At 46.9% G+C, this 15,910-nt stretch overlaps 1 protein-coding gene across 1 annotated transcript in view; it reads right to left on the reverse strand.

Annotated features, from left to right (window-relative positions):
• The window catches only part of Slc13a4 (solute carrier family 13 member 4), a 40,827-nt gene extending 25,401 nt beyond the window's left edge, over positions 1 to 15,426 (reverse strand). Inside the window, exons 1-2 of the mRNA XM_048340283.1 lie at positions 15,328 to 15,426; positions 10,283 to 10,411 (exon numbers count right to left, since the gene is read on the reverse strand). Coding sequence (XP_048196240.1) covers positions 10,283 to 10,411; positions 15,328 to 15,426 — 228 coding nt within the window. The remainder of the gene's footprint in view (positions 1 to 10,282; positions 10,412 to 15,327) is intronic.
• Between the last annotated feature and the right edge of the window lie 484 nt (positions 15,427 to 15,910).

A 15,910-nucleotide genomic window follows, 5' to 3' on the forward strand; every position in this document is an offset into this window, starting at 1 on the left:
GCCATGAGAACTGCCCCTGACTGGAGGAACCGTGGCAGACATTGAGAGGAACGATATAGAAAAGTTCAACTTCTGATTAACAACCCCCGCTTAAAGTGAGAAAACACGGACATTGTTAACAGCAAAGAAAAATTAAAAAATTGAACAGGAATGGAACTTTAAATACAGTAAAATGTGGCGTTTGAAGAAAACGATCTTCGCATAAGCATACTAAATGTGGCGTGTTGATTATGGAATTACTAAGCTTTGAGGTAGCTGCCTTAGGAGCGATGGAAGGGAGCAAATCCTCATCTGCTATAACAGGAAGTCAACTGGCATGCCTAAAATGAATGACTCAAGAGTTATATCTAGCACAGGTTTAGGCTAGTCACAGCAGAGGATCACAAGAGCCCAATAGCTATACCCTTATGAACACATAAGATGATGCTAAGTGAAATGAACTCCAGGTTATGTTGTAATTACTTTCAACATGTGATGTGAAACGTAGCTTCTATTGTTGATGATCCTCTTGTATCCCCTTCCTGTGGTTGTACCTGCACTATCACTTATCTTATCTGAGTACATTGGAAACCGTGTATACTGGTATTAGAACTAGGAAACTGAAAGGGAATACCAAAATTGAGAGAAACAGGATAAAAAGACAAATGATTACAAAAGCAATACTTGCAAAACTATTTGGTGTAAATCAATTGAACAACTCATGGGGGAAAAGGGAAAAGGGGAGGGGGGAGGGGGGATGAGGGAAGAGGTAACCAACAGTACAAGAAATGTATCTAATGCCTACCGTATGAAACTGTAACCTCTCTGTACATCAGTTTGACAATAAAAATTAAAAAAATAATTATGAGGGGGGAGGGCGGAATGAGGGACGAGGTAACAAACAGTACAAGAAATGTATCCAATGCCTAAGGTATGAAACTGTAACCTCTCTGTAATTCAGTTTGATAATAAAAAATATATATATAAATAAAAAAGAATTATATCTATATCATATGGGAATATAGGTAGTGTTTAATGCCAGAAGAATCAGACATTGGAGTTAACAGTTATTGAGTTGATGCTGGATGCTGGTGGCTCATGCTTGTAATCCTACCTACTAAGGAGGCTATGAGGATTGCAGTTCAAAGCCAGCCTGGGCAGGAAAATCTGTGCGACTCTTATCTCCAATTAACCACCAAAAAACTAGAAGTGGAGCTGTGGCTCAAGTGCTAGCCTTGCGTGCAAACACACACAGACATAATTTAGAGTCTGAGGGTAGAGTGGATGGGACCTGGGGTAGGGGAGGTAATGAGACCATTGGATTTTTTTTTCATTGTAAAAGTCCTTCAGTATTATTTCATTTTAAAACTCTTGTTTCTCCCTTCTCTCATTTGTTCCGTGGAAATGTCATTGGTGCAGTGTGAGCTTTGGTCCTCTGTTTACTTCGTGGGAGGCGGAGCCTGTGCCTTTTCGGGTTAACTTAGTTCTTTTTTTTCTTTTTGCCAGTCCTGGGCACTATCCCTGGCTTCTTCTTTTTGCACAAGGCTAGCACTCTACCACTTGATCCACAGCGCCACTTCCGGCTTTTTCCATATATGTGGTGCTGAGGAATCGAACCCAGGGCTTCATGTATACGAGGCGAGCACTCTACCACTAGACCATATTGCCAGCCCTGGTTAACTTAGTTCTTGTTCCCCAGCTTACTCCTGGGCTGGCAAAGGTTCTTAATGCTCCTTGATGGCAGAGCAGAGCCCCCACTCTGGACAGTGCAAGGCCCCTGTGAGAAGGGGTGTGGGTAAAGGGAGGACTACTGTCCCCTAGTGGCAGAAGGAAACCTGGCAGGACTGCTGGCTATCTACTGGGTAGGTTCTAGAACCTTCTCAAGGTGCTCCCGGGCTTCCAGAGAGGCCCCAACACTCTGTGGCACCAACAGGGCTTCATTCTCTGTCTTTGAAGGAGAGAACCCCATGCCTGTACCAGGCATCTAGCTCTTGGGAATGTTTCCTCCACCAGCCCATGGCGTGTATTTCCTGAGATGCTGCACCAGAGTCAGTATGGCCAGGTATATTTACTTGTTTGTTGACTTTCCAAGATGGCAGACAAACCATCATCCTAGCATCCCAGTGGACCTGTGATGGCTTTGTAGAAGACTCAGAGGCCACATGGCAGGCTGGGGCACTTCCTCTGGAAGTGTAAGGGAATGAAACCCACAGGCACAGAGCCTTCTGACTGGCAGGCATATTGCATCTTTGACTTTGAATTATTATTATTATTATTTTTTTTTATTTTTTGGCCAGTCCTGGGCCTTGGACTCAGGGCCTGAGCACTGTCCCTGGCTTCTTCCCGCTCAAGGCTAGCACTCTGCCACCTGAGCCACAGCGCCCCTTCTGGCCGTTTTCCATATATGTGGTGCTGGGGAATCGAACCTAGAGCTTCATGTGTAGGAGGCAAGCACTCTTGCCACTAGGCCATATTCCCAGCCCCTTGAATTATTTTTTAAAACGTAACTAATTATTATTATTTATATCTTTTGTCAGTCGTAGGGCTTGAACTCAGGACCTGGGTACTGCCTCTGAGCTTTTTTTGCATAAGGCGAGCACGCTATCATTTTGAGTCACAGCACCACTTCTGGTTTTTTAGTGGTTAACTGGAGATCACAGACTTTCCTGCCCAGGCTGGCTTTGAACTGCAATCCTCAGTTCTCAGCCTTCTGAGCAGCTAAGCTTATAGGTGTGAGCCACGGATGCCTGGCTTGCTTTTACTTTCCTTTTTTAAACTTCACCTAAATCCTAACAGTCAGATACTCTCTGTGAGTGTCTCACATTACCCATGAGGAAACTCAGAGAGAGAGGTGAAGACATATTTCCAAGGTCACAGCCCAGAGGTGGTGGTAGGAGGGTATCAGTCGAAGTCTATCGGAATCTAAAGTTTACTAGCCGGCATGTCCAACACGGTGGGCTAAATGGAAACTAGGTAGAACCAGCATTCCCTTGAATCTCCAGGCCATATGATGGAACATATTTCTTATCGTTATTGGTAATCAGAGTTCTGACACTTGCTCTAGATGCCCAGGCCTGCCGCCAGGAAAAGACCCAGCGTGGTCAGTGATAGATGGCACTGAGCTATTTCCTCATTGGTTGTCTTGTGCACTTCGGAACTCCCAAATATTGCTGTGCACTTGGGATACAGCCGGAGGCTTACGATGTAGTTTGGAACCACAGAGGGAGCAGAATCAGGTGGAAAGAGCGAGGACTCCTGAGGCAGGCATGTCTCAGCCATGGACTCTAGACCTGATATTCAACATTTCTGGCCTTCATTCTTCCCCCTCATCTTAAAAAATGCTTATAAGAGTCTCTACCTTGGGGCTGGGGATATGGCCTAGTGGCAAGAGCGCTTGCCTTGTATACATGAAGCCCTGGGTTCAATTCCCCAGCACCACATATAGAAAATGGCCAGAAGTGGCGCTGTGGCTCAAGTGGCAGAGTGCTAGCCTTGAGCGGGAAGAAGCCAGGGACAGTGCTCAGGCCTTGAGTCCAAGCCCCAGGAATGGCCAAAAAAAAAAAAAAAAAAAAAAGAGTCTCTACCTTGTAAAGTTGTCATAAAGAGTAAATGACACCTGCAGTCCCAGTGAGTGTGGCTTGCTGCACAGACAGCCAGGATTGCTAGTGACCCTTCCTGTTTACAAATGCTCTGCTTAAAGGCTGACCTGCTTTGTGGCCATCGGTACAGGGTGGGCTCATGCACAGAGCAAAGCGCCCCCGGGGCTTAGCTTTTTCATTTTTCTAAATTAAAATCCTGCCCAGTGGTATTGTTGGGTTCATTTTCTAGCCCATTGATTTTTCTCTTACAATAAAATCTTGCTTATTTAGCACCCTCCCCAGGGAACGCCAGAGTCCTAGAGTTCTTGAGGATTAGCTTAATCAGTTTTTTGAAATGTGTTGTCTCCTTCCTGCCTTTATTAATGGAGCCCCAGCATTGTGTCAGCCTCCTGTCAGTGGGAGTGCCTGCTCTCCAGGATCACCCCTCAGCCCAGCAGATCCCACAGGGTTCCTGCACCCAGCTAGCAGTCCAGGATGCTGCTTGTTTCCAGGCTTTTCTTACTCTTAGGCTCCACCACTTCCTGTTTTCAGGGTACACGCCAAGAAGGGCACTTTCCTCGCTTTCTAATATTCTGTGATGAGTAGTCTTTGACTTGGGAAATCAGACCACGGATTACGTTAGGGTGATTTGTAAAGAGGATCTAAAGGGGTGCTTCTCCCAGGAGTACAGGGCACGGGCTTTGGGATGCGAGGTTGGCACTTTGATGGCTTCTTTTTTTCTGCTCTTCTATGCTGTGTTTCCCCCCCCCCCCAGGCTGCCACGTCACTGAACTTGGAGGAGACAGGTGTTTTCAAATGGTATTAAAGGAAGGGTGAGCTCACAGGGGCTGCTAGAAGAAGGTGGCAGAGAAGCACAGTGAAGAGCTTGGGCTCTGGATGTCATATCCTGGCCATTCCCCCATGGGTGAGTTGGACCCCACAGGACCTCTGTACCCAGCATGCCAGCGGTCCAAGAGGCAATGAGTCCATCAGGACACGAACTTTGGGTGAGCTCTTGCAACAGTGCTTGGCATATAGGAAGCACTCAACAAACGTTCCATCAGAGTGAAAAAGGCCGAAAGCTGCAGGTAGAGGTGGACAGGTAGGAACGTGTGAGCAAATGAGAATAAGAAGGAAGAGACCTCAAGAGATGAAGATTCCTCCAGTGTTTTAAAGCGAAGGGTGATAGCTTCCAAAGTCCTTTCTGATTCAGCCTAGGTTTAGAGGCTATCAGGCCAGAATCTGGTTATGTGTGGCCTATTAACTAATTCTCTGCTTTAATAAAATATTACTTTCCCAGACACAGAATTAGTCCTTCCTATTTGGATATACTAGTATTCCTTTATCTGTAGGCTTGCTCTCTGTGGTTTTAGTTACCTGAGGCCAGTTGTGGTTAGAAAATATGAACTGGAAAATTTCAGGATCAAACAAATTTAATTTTAGTAATCATCAGTTTTAAACTGTGGGCCAATTCTCAGTAGCATGAAAAAAAAAATCTCATGCTATTCCACTCTCCATCCTGCCTAAAGAAGTTAAGAGTCCTGTCCTTGTCCAGCGTACCCGCTGGGTATATGCTACCCATCTATCTGTTAGTCATTTTTTAGCCATCGTAGTAATCAGATCCACGGCTATTGAATCACAGAACTCATGTTTAAGTAGCTTTTAACAGTCCCAAGGAGCAGGAGTAACCCCCTGAAGGAAGCACCAGAGTGGAAAACACGAGACAGGACACATCTTTCTGGTCTATGTGGCAATGTTATAGGACATTGCCCATAAGAAAACCCAGCATGCATAGGGCCAAGTACTACCAGTGGTTTCAGGCAGCCTCCAGGAGCGTCTTAGAAAATATTCTCCATGGGTAGGGGCAGGGTTACATTGTTTTACATTACATTGTTTTTCAAGGGCTTTTTTGTTTGTTTGTTTGTTTGTTTTTGTGAGAGGAGAGGTTGTGCCTCTATTCTCCCAAGTTTGAGAGTGGAAACGTGGACATTCATTTCCACTCACTGTTTTTCTCAAAAAGAATGTACAGAGAGAGGTAGAGTCAGATCCTGCCTGTATGAGGGATGTTTTCATAGACATTTCTCTACCGTCGTGAGTAAATGGTACGTCAATGCCATTGCAGAACCTGCTCATGGCTAGTCAGTTGACAATGCTGGGTTCAAGTTCAGTTCTATCCTGCTCCAAGCCTGAATCCTGACCCTCTTTACCTGCCCATGGCAGGACCTCCCTATCCCCCTGCTCTGAGCCAGAGGATACACGGAAGTGACGGGGTCTACTTTCCTGTCGTAGACTTCGGTGGCATTGGGTGGGGTCGCTCAGGAACACAGTAAGTTGTAGGCATGACACTTCCAAGAGACAAAATGGCCACAGCCTCCTCGAGAAGCTACTGGTGGGCTCTAGTAATGGGCTTCGTTTGAGGCTCACTTAGTTCACTCAAACAGTTTTGTAGTGAAATTCCTCAGCCCCCAGCCTGGGTTGGTTCCCCCTTAGCACTGAGGTAAGACTCCTCAAGGTCCTGCAAGGTCTATGCTTGCTACACAAGGATGAGGTATATGGAATTGTGCCTGTATGGCCAAGGGTGCTGGGCATGTTGATGTGAGTAGGCAGGGGGCCTGCATGAGGTTCAGCCCACATCCCTAAAGGGCTTGCATGTAAGGGACTCAGCCCTCATGGTGTGTAGAAGCAAAAGGGGAAGAGCTCATGGTTAAAAATGAAATACCCCTCGGGTTTCTACTAACAGAGGAAAGTCAGGTTCTAGGCAGTGGGCAGGCATTTGAAGGTCAGGAAGATCAGGATCTTAAGAGGGAAGAAGATGTCAGACACAAGCACCAATTGGCTGTGGAGACAATTTGTGATCTCAGCGGGAGCTGCCTCTCTTCCTCCTGACAGCTGAGGGCCAAGGATGTGTGTGTGTGTGTGTGTGTGTGTGTGTGTGTGTGTCTGTGTGTGTGTGTGTGTGTGTGTGTGTGTGTGTACATGCTGAAGGTAGAAGAGAGGTAGAGATGACGTAATTACTACTCAAAGTAGTTCCTAGGCCTGGGCATTCCCTAAAAGCTGTTCCCAAGCCCCTACCTTCATATTCCATGTCAATACTTCTGGTGGATACCATATGTCCTTCTACTACAGAGAGTAGTAAATGGATTAACATGGCCATTAACACCTCAAGAAAACAGAAGAGGCAGAGAGGCTGTTTGAGGCAGACAAAATGATATTAATAAGAATCACAAGGAACCAGGCATTGGTGGCTCACACTTGTAATCCTCAGGACACTGTAATACTCAGGACACTGAGGTCTGAGGATCATAGTTCAAAGCCAGCTCAGGCAGAAAACTTCCCATGAGACTCTTCCCTCCACTGAGCCACTCAAAAACTGAAAGTGGTGCTGTGGCTCAAAGTGGGAGAGCGCTAGCCTTGAGCAAAAAAGAGCTCAGGGACAGTGCCCAGGCCCTGAGTTCAAGCCCCATTTGGGCCTTTGGAAAAAGGCTCATGGAAGTGAGTAGGATTTTAAAAGTTGAAGAAACTGAAGAGACTATTCCAAGGTGGATGGATGGCTCAAGTCATAGTTAGGGAATGGTTGACACAAGTTGAGTTTGGAGTACACTGATGATTTGGTGGATGCTTAAGGAGCCACAGCATAGGTTAGCTACTGGTGATAGAAAGCTACTGGTGTTTTCTCTGTCAAGTTAACTGGTTCACAAAGGGCTATAACTCATGTAATCCATCCTATTGACAGTTTCCTCTCATCTGAGCTAGGAAGATCATCTCAGCAGACTATATTTGGATTAAGCTGCTCCCTGTAGCGCAACACTGACTATTACTGCTGGCCAACTTCATCAGGGAGATAGATTAGCATTTTTCTCCTCAAATGAGAAAACATGCCCTCTCACTCCTTCAGCCTGCTGCAATAGCCACAACGAATTCCTCAGGACTATCGTGTGTGTCTGTGTGTGTGTGTGTGTGTGTGTGTGTGTGTGTGTGTGTGTGTTTTGTTTCTCTCTGTCTCGCTCTCTCCTCCCATAAAGCCAAATTAATACAAAATTGTAATCCCTTTGTACCGCGATTTAACAATAATGAGAAAAAAAAAAAAGAAGTCAAGTGAACGCCAGCAAACGGCTGCCTCCCCAGACTTTCCCTGTTTGGTCTTCCTGGTTGTGTACAGGGACCACCCTTGGACTGCGGTTGCCTAGCAACGTCTCTACAGGGAGAGGACTGACAGGGCCACCTGTGGGAGCCCAGCTGCGGACATCCCTTGGAGAAATAGAGATTTCAGCTACTTTAAAGCTAAAAGCACACTGTTGGCTTTTAGATTGCCTGTGGAGAAATACAAAGATTAAGTCTCGAAACCATTAGTTATCTCACTTTAGAATGTTACTTAGGATTTCAGGTCTTTCTAAGCTCCCTGTCTCCCTTTCCTACCTTCTACTTTCACTCCCCCTCCCCTCAGCCCCCCCTGTTCCGATGAGAGATTGGTTTTTTCCAATTTAGAGAAGAAACCTACAGAACAAGTTTGTACACTTAAGAAAAGTCATATGTAAGTTTGGTTTTTCTTTTCAGTTGGTATAAAACCCCACTACACCTATTCTATTTCCATAAAAGAAGAGGAGACACTGGAGGGACTGCCTGGTGGGTCTGGTCACAGACTGGTTTTTGTATGGCCTCTTAGGATGGCGCTGTTGTCCTTGTCTCCGAGGATAAAAGCACAGCTGGCAGTTTGCAGACAGCCTCTCCTCTTTGAGAGTCTGAGAACAGGAATACTCATAGAAAGAAGAAAAAGAAACCCAAGGTCAGAACAAACCAGTCGTATAGACATACAAAATGTTCACTGCAGCAGGATGGTTAAGCGATCACATTACTCTAGCTTTGGACATTCAGAAAAGGTCTGTTATCCAGGGTTAAGACTTCCCAAAAGCCCACAGGCCCTGACTCATTCTTCTTTTCTCATATTACAGAGATCGAGAGAGCCGTATTTCTTAGTCATATCTCTATGGGTTGTGGTTATATCACGAAGCACATAGTCTCTCTCTCTCTCTCTCTCTCCCTCTCTTTCTCTCTGTCTCACCAGTACTGAGGCTTGAATTCAGGGCCTGGGTGCTGTCCCCTTAGCTTTTGCTCTGAAGGCTAGTACTCTACCACTTGAGCCACAGCTCCACTCCTGGCTTGTTTGGGTGGTTAATTGTAGATAAGAGTCTCACAGACATTTCTGCCCTGATTATGGTTTTGCTTGCACTCACGATCCTCAGATCTCTGCCTCCTGAGTAGCTAGGATTACATGCTTGAGTTGCCGGTGCCTGTTAAAAGCACATAATGTTTTATGGATTGGCTTCCTTACACTTTAACAAGCAAGAATATGAACTGAACTCTAGTAAGTATGAATTTGAACCTCGTTCTCCCACTTACTACTTTGTGACTTCAGGTAAGTTTCTAACTCTCTGCGTCTCTTTTCTTATGGTTGGAAATAGTAACACTAGCCTTATAGATTTTAGAAGTTCTGTATTAAATAACAAATAGAGCACCTGATATAGTGCCCAATTCTTAATACTGTAGGATGCAAACATTAGATCCCTTTCTTTATCCTTCTGTGCTCTTCTGCCTTATATCATACTTCTGTTAGTCAGTCTTCATCATCAGAAACTCTGAGCTGAGATCAGGGACCATAATGGAACCAGGTGTGAATCAAGAAGAGCCCTCGTTCATCTTGCTCCTGCCTTGGCTGTTTTCTTTTTGTTTATGTATAGAAGGAGTAAATGTTTGCTCTGAAGTGTGGCCATAAGTGGGCTTGATATTAACAATTTCTGCTAGAGATTTTTTTTTTTGGCCAGTCCTGGGCCTTGGACTCAGGGCCTGAGCACTGTCCCTGGCTTCTTTTTGCTCAAGGCTAGCACTCTGCCACTTGAGCCACAGCGCCGCTTCTGGCCGTTTTCTGTATATGTGGTGCTGGGGAACCGAACCTAGGGCCTCATGTATCCGAGGCAGGCACTCTTGCCACTAGGCTATATCCCCAGCCCTCTGCTAGAGATTTTGAGAATGTCATAGAAAGTGAATAGACTGTAGGTAGAGAACAGTCAAGCATAATCTGGAGTAAACAATGTCTCTCTGTCAGCAAATGTGTGTGTGTTTGTGTGTATGCACACGCAGCGCCATTACTGAAACTCAAACCTCTCTTCTCATTTGGTCTTTTCACTCTACCACTTAAGCCAGACCTCTATTCCAGATTTTTGCTGGTTATTTGAAGAAAAGAGTCTTCCTTTTTTACCCGGGCTGGCTTAAACCTTAGCTCTCAGATCTCAGCCTCCTAGGCAGCTATTATAGGTTTGAGGCATCAGCGCCCAGCGATCATCTACTCAGCTGTATAAGGAGAGTGCTAACAAACGAGGTCTGCTTTCTGCCTTTGTGTGCTTAGTAGTCTAAGTGGATATCTAAAGAGGGTGAAAAAGATCAACCGCAACCTACTTGTACAATTCCAACTAAAGGAGCAATGAGGGATGTTCAATCAAGGAAGGCTTCCTGAAAGACTCAAGTTTTGAGTGGTTTGAAGGAGATGAGAAAGGGTAGGCTGAGAGGGAGGAATTCAGTGCCTGGAGTAGAAGGTGCAAAGGCCCTAGTGCTCAGGGGCTGCTTCAGCAGCTGGAAGGAGCTCCTCCTCAGAGTGTTTTGTGAGTCTGCCATCACTTTCTTCATTGGCCCAGCAGGACCTGGGCAGAGGGCGGGCTCACCAGTGGACTAACCTCACTGGATCGGAGAACTCCGAAGAACGGGTAGAGGAAAGCAGGCACCAGGGCTGCAGCTCCTAGAGGCACCGCCTCTGACACCCAATACACAGCCGTCACGATCAACACGTAAGCACACGAAGCCTCCTGGAGGGAGAGGAAAGAGGTGGCCAGTTATGGGAAAGTCACGGCCAGAAAGATTTGGAGTGCAACCCCACACTGAGACACTTGGACTTCCACGTGGGCACCTGGACACAGTTCTGGGAGCCACAAAGCTCTAGTTGGCAGGTGAGTGTGGTAGATACCCCTTGGGGCCTCTCCTTCCTTTGTTGGAGAAGTTATGGTGGCTCTCCATGTGGGGGTGGCCTGTCTCTGGCATGTGGTTTGTGGGTCCGGCAAGGTGACAGCTGGACCTGGGGTGCCCAGCTCTGCTGGTTCCTGACACGGTGGAAGGTCATAATAGATCAAAATGGAGTTAGAGCTTTCACTGGGGCTGATGGACTTAATCAGATGGACACCAGAGCTGGAGATGGGATCCAGGTGTGTGGCTGGCTCACAGGTGAGGCTGAGGCATGTGTGTGTGTGTGTGTGTGTGTGTGTGTGTGTGTGTGTGTTATGTTCCCACTGAAGAGTTAGCAATGATCCACAGGGTCATTGCGTAGTGTGTGTGTGTGTGTGTGTGTGTGTGTGTGTGTGTGTGTGTGTGTGTTATGTTCCCACTGGAGAGTTAGCAATGATCCACAGGGTCATTGCGTAACTGGGGTCTCATTGTCCTGGGAATCCGGGGTGTGTGCCAGGGATCAGCAAGGCCTTGAATCCAGCTTCACCCCATTAAGCAGCCCTGCCTCCACTTGGCTTCTGTGTTGTATTCCAGGTAACATTTTACTTGAAAACTTAAAAAAGGCTTCATTGCTTTCGTGGATAGATGATATTAACCACCCTGCTTTCGAACTATTTGCTGAAACAACTCAGGCTACTGTGTTTTTCTCTTTGTACTTCCCCGCGGGTGGGGTGGGGGTAGGGTTTCAGCCGGTTGTCCAGCCTGGTCTCAAACCCGTGCACTCAAGGCATCCTCCTCCCATCTCAGCCTCCTAAACAACTGGGATTGCAGGGCTGTGACCCTGTGCCCAGATTAGTCGTAAATTTGAACCTACTAAGTTCTTAGGCAAGAACTCTTGACCATTTTCTCCTTTGATGCTTAACTCGAGGCTTTAATAGACTGAGCCAGTGAGTCTCTGTCTGTGTCTCTGTGTGAGTTAGAAAGGTGAAGAGAGGCGTGACAGGGGAGAGAGTTAGGGCAGGTGGTGATTCGAAGACCTGGCCTCTCATTTTGGAGGAAGAGGAAGGCGTTCCTAACTCGTTTCCTCAACTTGGGTTCCATTGCTCAGGCCTGAATAATTCTTTGTTGTGGGGTGGTTCTGGGCAGAGATGTTTTAGCAGGATCATGGGCCTCCACCCATTTGCTGCCAGGAGTAACTTCTCCGTTGTGACCCCCTGTGATACATGGTGCTCGCTGCTCTTGGAGATGCCTGCCTGATACCAGGGAAACAGCTTTGACGATAGGGAACACAGTGCCATTCCTTTAGAAGGGGAGACCTGGAAATTTACCAGCATTTGTTTTCCAGTTCAGTAACTTGGCCACTGTACAACCCAGGGGTGCCCAGGAAGTAAGCCCGATGCCCTTATCAAACCCAGCCCTCCTTAACCTTGGCCTCTAGGAACTGATTGTTCTGAAGGATTCTGATGAATAGCATTGGTCAGGGCTTCCTCTCGGGGGAGGTCACTGTTCTAGGTCTTAATAATGGTAACGTCTCGAAGCTCTTGACTCAGAGGGCCATTGTATAGACAACCCGCGTCAGCTGGGGGAACTTTCCATTTTCACAGGGTTCTACACCACCAGGACGCAGGTCTGAGCTAGCCTGGGTCTGGTTGCTTATCAAGGAACCTCACAAGTCCTGTGCCATTTGAGGCTCCTGGAGTTGAACATAAGCTCTTCAGACACTTGCATAAAAGCTACAAAAGGTCACTGAGGCCAGCAAGGGGCAGCAGAAGTGATTAACCTCCTTGGCTGGACAGAACCTTGCTCCCAGCTGACTGACAGCCATGGATTATGGAGTGCAGGGCCCCCAGATTGCTGACTGCAGCTCTTGCTGAGATTTCTACTGGGACACAAGATCCAAGATGATGAAACTTTTGAAGGTGCCAATCCGTGAATAGGATCAATACCATATGGGGAAACGAGTGCAATTTAGAGAAATACCCTTTTTGTTGTAGATTTAAAACCACCTAGGGGAGTTCGTGGCTAGAGCTCACCTGTGTGTGCTGAGAAGACCCAGAGGCAAGAATGACTGGTCTTCATTCCACATGAAGATAAAGGGATGGGATATTTGCCCCTCGTGGAGAAGCTCTTACCCACACCAATTAAGTAAATTAGGTGCAGGAGTGAAGGGTAGGCAGCTGGGGTTAGGAAGAGGTGGACACAGCTGTCTTTCGATCATGCACCACTTCGATTTGAATTAGGACAGACTTTTCAAGTGTAACTATCATAGGAATTAGAATAGGTTACAGGGAAAAAGTCCCTGAGCCAATGGCTCCTTCCCCACTCCCTAGAATTAAGAATTCTACTATCCTTTACAAAAAAAATCTGGAGAGTAAGTAGAAGAATGGACAAAAACACCTTTAGAGTGTGTTTTATCTGTTTCTCACTTAGTTCACTCATGGAATCTACATCAACGTTTGGCCCTTCACACGTGACTCACGACCAAGTAGGGGATGTGAACTCAGGTACCAGAGCCCACCAGGGACCCGGTGTCCTGCATCTGTCTAATAATGTCTGGCAAGTAGCTCAGTGTTGGCTGAAGTGATTCGTTTCTTCTCTTACTAGGGAGAATATTCTGGATCCGCTAGTTCTTTTTATCAATACCACTGGTCAACAGGCATTGGTGGCTCTCACAAGGAGTGCCAGTGTTGTCAATTCTTTGTCACGTTTGTTTAAAACAGGAAAAAAAAAAAGCACCCAGAGGTGCAATTTTCGTACTTGAAGGGCTACGGTAGGAGGAGGGTCATGAGTTTGTGCCTCAATGAGGTTTGAGATTCTGTCTCCCCCCCCCAAAAAAATCAAACATATCAAAAAAACCACCAGAAGCACTATAAAAAAAAAGTGGAGTGTCCAAAAGTGGTGTCATTTCCCTAGGTAGGGTATTTCCTACCTTGCTACTAACTTAGGCTTGGATCCATTGCTTTCCCGTAACCACTCCAGAGGTCTCTCATGCAAATCTTGCTGGAAGTCTGTTCATTTACTGTCATGAATGACTCCGTAAAATTTAGCCGGTAAGATTGGGGTGAAACTTTTACCTCACTGGGGACACTGAAGAAGGGTTTGGGAATGGAGGATCCTCTTGAATCTCCCTTTTGGTCAGTGCTGAAATGTTGTCATGTATGCTAGACAAATGCTCTGTGCAGTGACAGCGGCACTCTATCCCTAACTCTTCCTTCTATAACATGATAAACAGCCTGGGTCTCCACAGTGAGTGAGCTGAACAACAAAAAAGGGAGGAGGAAGGGTCAGTTTGACACCTCTTAAAGGGTAGCTGTGTCACGTCATATATTGAGCTACCAAAACTACAGGCCAGCAGCTCCTGCCCAGATACTCAGTGCCCCCTCTCAACTCTAGCCCAGCGCAACAACAAATCCATCCAGGAATTGTAAGGATTTGGCACAGGATCTGAAAGTTGGATGGAAGGGATGAAGGATGGGCGAGAGTGACCATCTGTGAGGCATCTAGCTGCTTCCCCCTGTGGGCAGTGCTCCATGTTCCCAAGGAGGAGAGGCGATTAATGGGGAGACAGGAGCTCCCTAACATGGCTGCAGAGGAGAGGAGAAGGTGTGTCTTACTAACATCCCTTAAACCAACCTGACATCTAGTAAACAAACCATGGACAGTAAAGGAAATAAAAGACCATTTGCTCAAAGCAGAAAATGGACTGATTTGATGTACAGCCCTGGAAACACAGGGCAGAAACACTGCCAGCTCATTCTAGCTCAGGTCTAATCCCTGGCAATCTGCGCTGTTTATTTTGCCACTAATGATTGAAGTCAGTTTGGTTTTAAGAAGACGATCTTAATCCCTGCCTTAACTTTTCAACTTTCTCAGAGTTACCAAGTGACTCAAGGAGCTGAACGGAGAGATGTTCTTCCCCAACCTCAACCATCGTTACCTGACTCAGCTTCTGTTTCCTAATATCTCCAGGATAGTGGCAGATAGGGGAAGGAGTCAAGTGGGAGCCAAGAATCCAGAGAAAGGAAGGGAAGGTAGATAACTGGGGGTTGGGGAAGCAAGAGTCATGACAGCCAGAGCTTTGGTTCTCTGCTCACAGAATCATAGTTATGAAGCAGATCACAGCCCAGAGTGTTGGGACTCTCATTTCTTTGTGTCACATCACTTCAGGTCTTCTTCAAGGACACAGCGAAGAAAATACAGAGGGCACACCTAATCACAAGGCCATATACATGGGATTGGGACAACATGCCAGTGTAAAATTTCCTTCCAGAAAATTCATAGGGAATGCTAAAGATGGTGGCTTTCAAATTCTTGTCACCAGAGCCCACGATGACCCTGGATAGACTCCACAGTGCTGTCTACCTGCCCCACCCTATCCTTGTGCAGTGTCAGAACTAGAAGGTCTTCCTGTGTCTCTCAGATAAAGATGGTTACAAGTTGACTCCTGACACATAAGGGCTTACTAGTATGTCCTCCTAGTATGTCTCTCCATCTGCCCCCTGAGCTTTGTGAAACACTATCGGCCACAGACCGCCCCCCACCCCACCCCCTGTCCTGGCACCCAGAAGAGGGTCATAGATAGAGCTGTGAGATGAAAGGATTGAAAAAAAAATAGGGTTTTAGGAAGCCACTATTTGGGCCTCCTATCAGAAAAACATGTCCATTCTTTTCAACCCACAGCCATCTCTTTTGGGGTACTGCATAAGCACCCCATTCCCTCATATGCTCCCCCCCCCTCTCCCCCTGCTGGAGTCCTGGCTGGAGGGGACAGATGGCTACTCACACTGCTGGGGTGGAGGATGGGCAGAGGCAGCAGCAGCAGGGGGACTCCGATGACCAGCAGCAGGTTCCGAGCGTGGAGGACGGCTTGTAACAAGCCCATGGCGGCCCTGTCTCCTCTCCTTCCCCCTGACGCAATGCCGCCACCGCCTTTGCTGTGCACTCTGCACCGCTCTGTCCGGGAAGACTCCTTACACCTTTCTTGGCTCCCAAGATAAGTCTTCTTTGGTCTTGGGGGCAGAGACACAGGGCTGTTGCCCCCTGTTTCCACAGAAGGCTGGACTCCTTAGGGCCTTCTGCCTTAGGTTGGATTGATGAGCAGGGTTTTAGGGCCATGGAAAAGAAACTGGGAAAGGATTATAAATGGGAACATGGTGAGTTCCTGCGCTGCGTGGTTAGCAAGAGAGTAAACTTCATCGCAGGTGTCAGCAGAAGCCCTCAGAAGCAATTAAAAGTACGCTCCTGCTGCTGCTATAGAATGGCCTTGGAGCAGCATTTAAAAGTTTTTGAGAACTACAAACACTAGGAGCCTACTGTGCTCTCCTTGCCCTCGTCTCTCTCCGATGACCTGCGCTGTGCAACACCTG

This window comes from Perognathus longimembris, chromosome 2 (assembly GCF_023159225.1).
Source record: "Perognathus longimembris pacificus isolate PPM17 chromosome 2, ASM2315922v1, whole genome shotgun sequence".
In the NCBI taxonomy this organism is placed as follows: domain Eukaryota; kingdom Metazoa; phylum Chordata; class Mammalia; order Rodentia; family Heteromyidae; genus Perognathus; species Perognathus longimembris.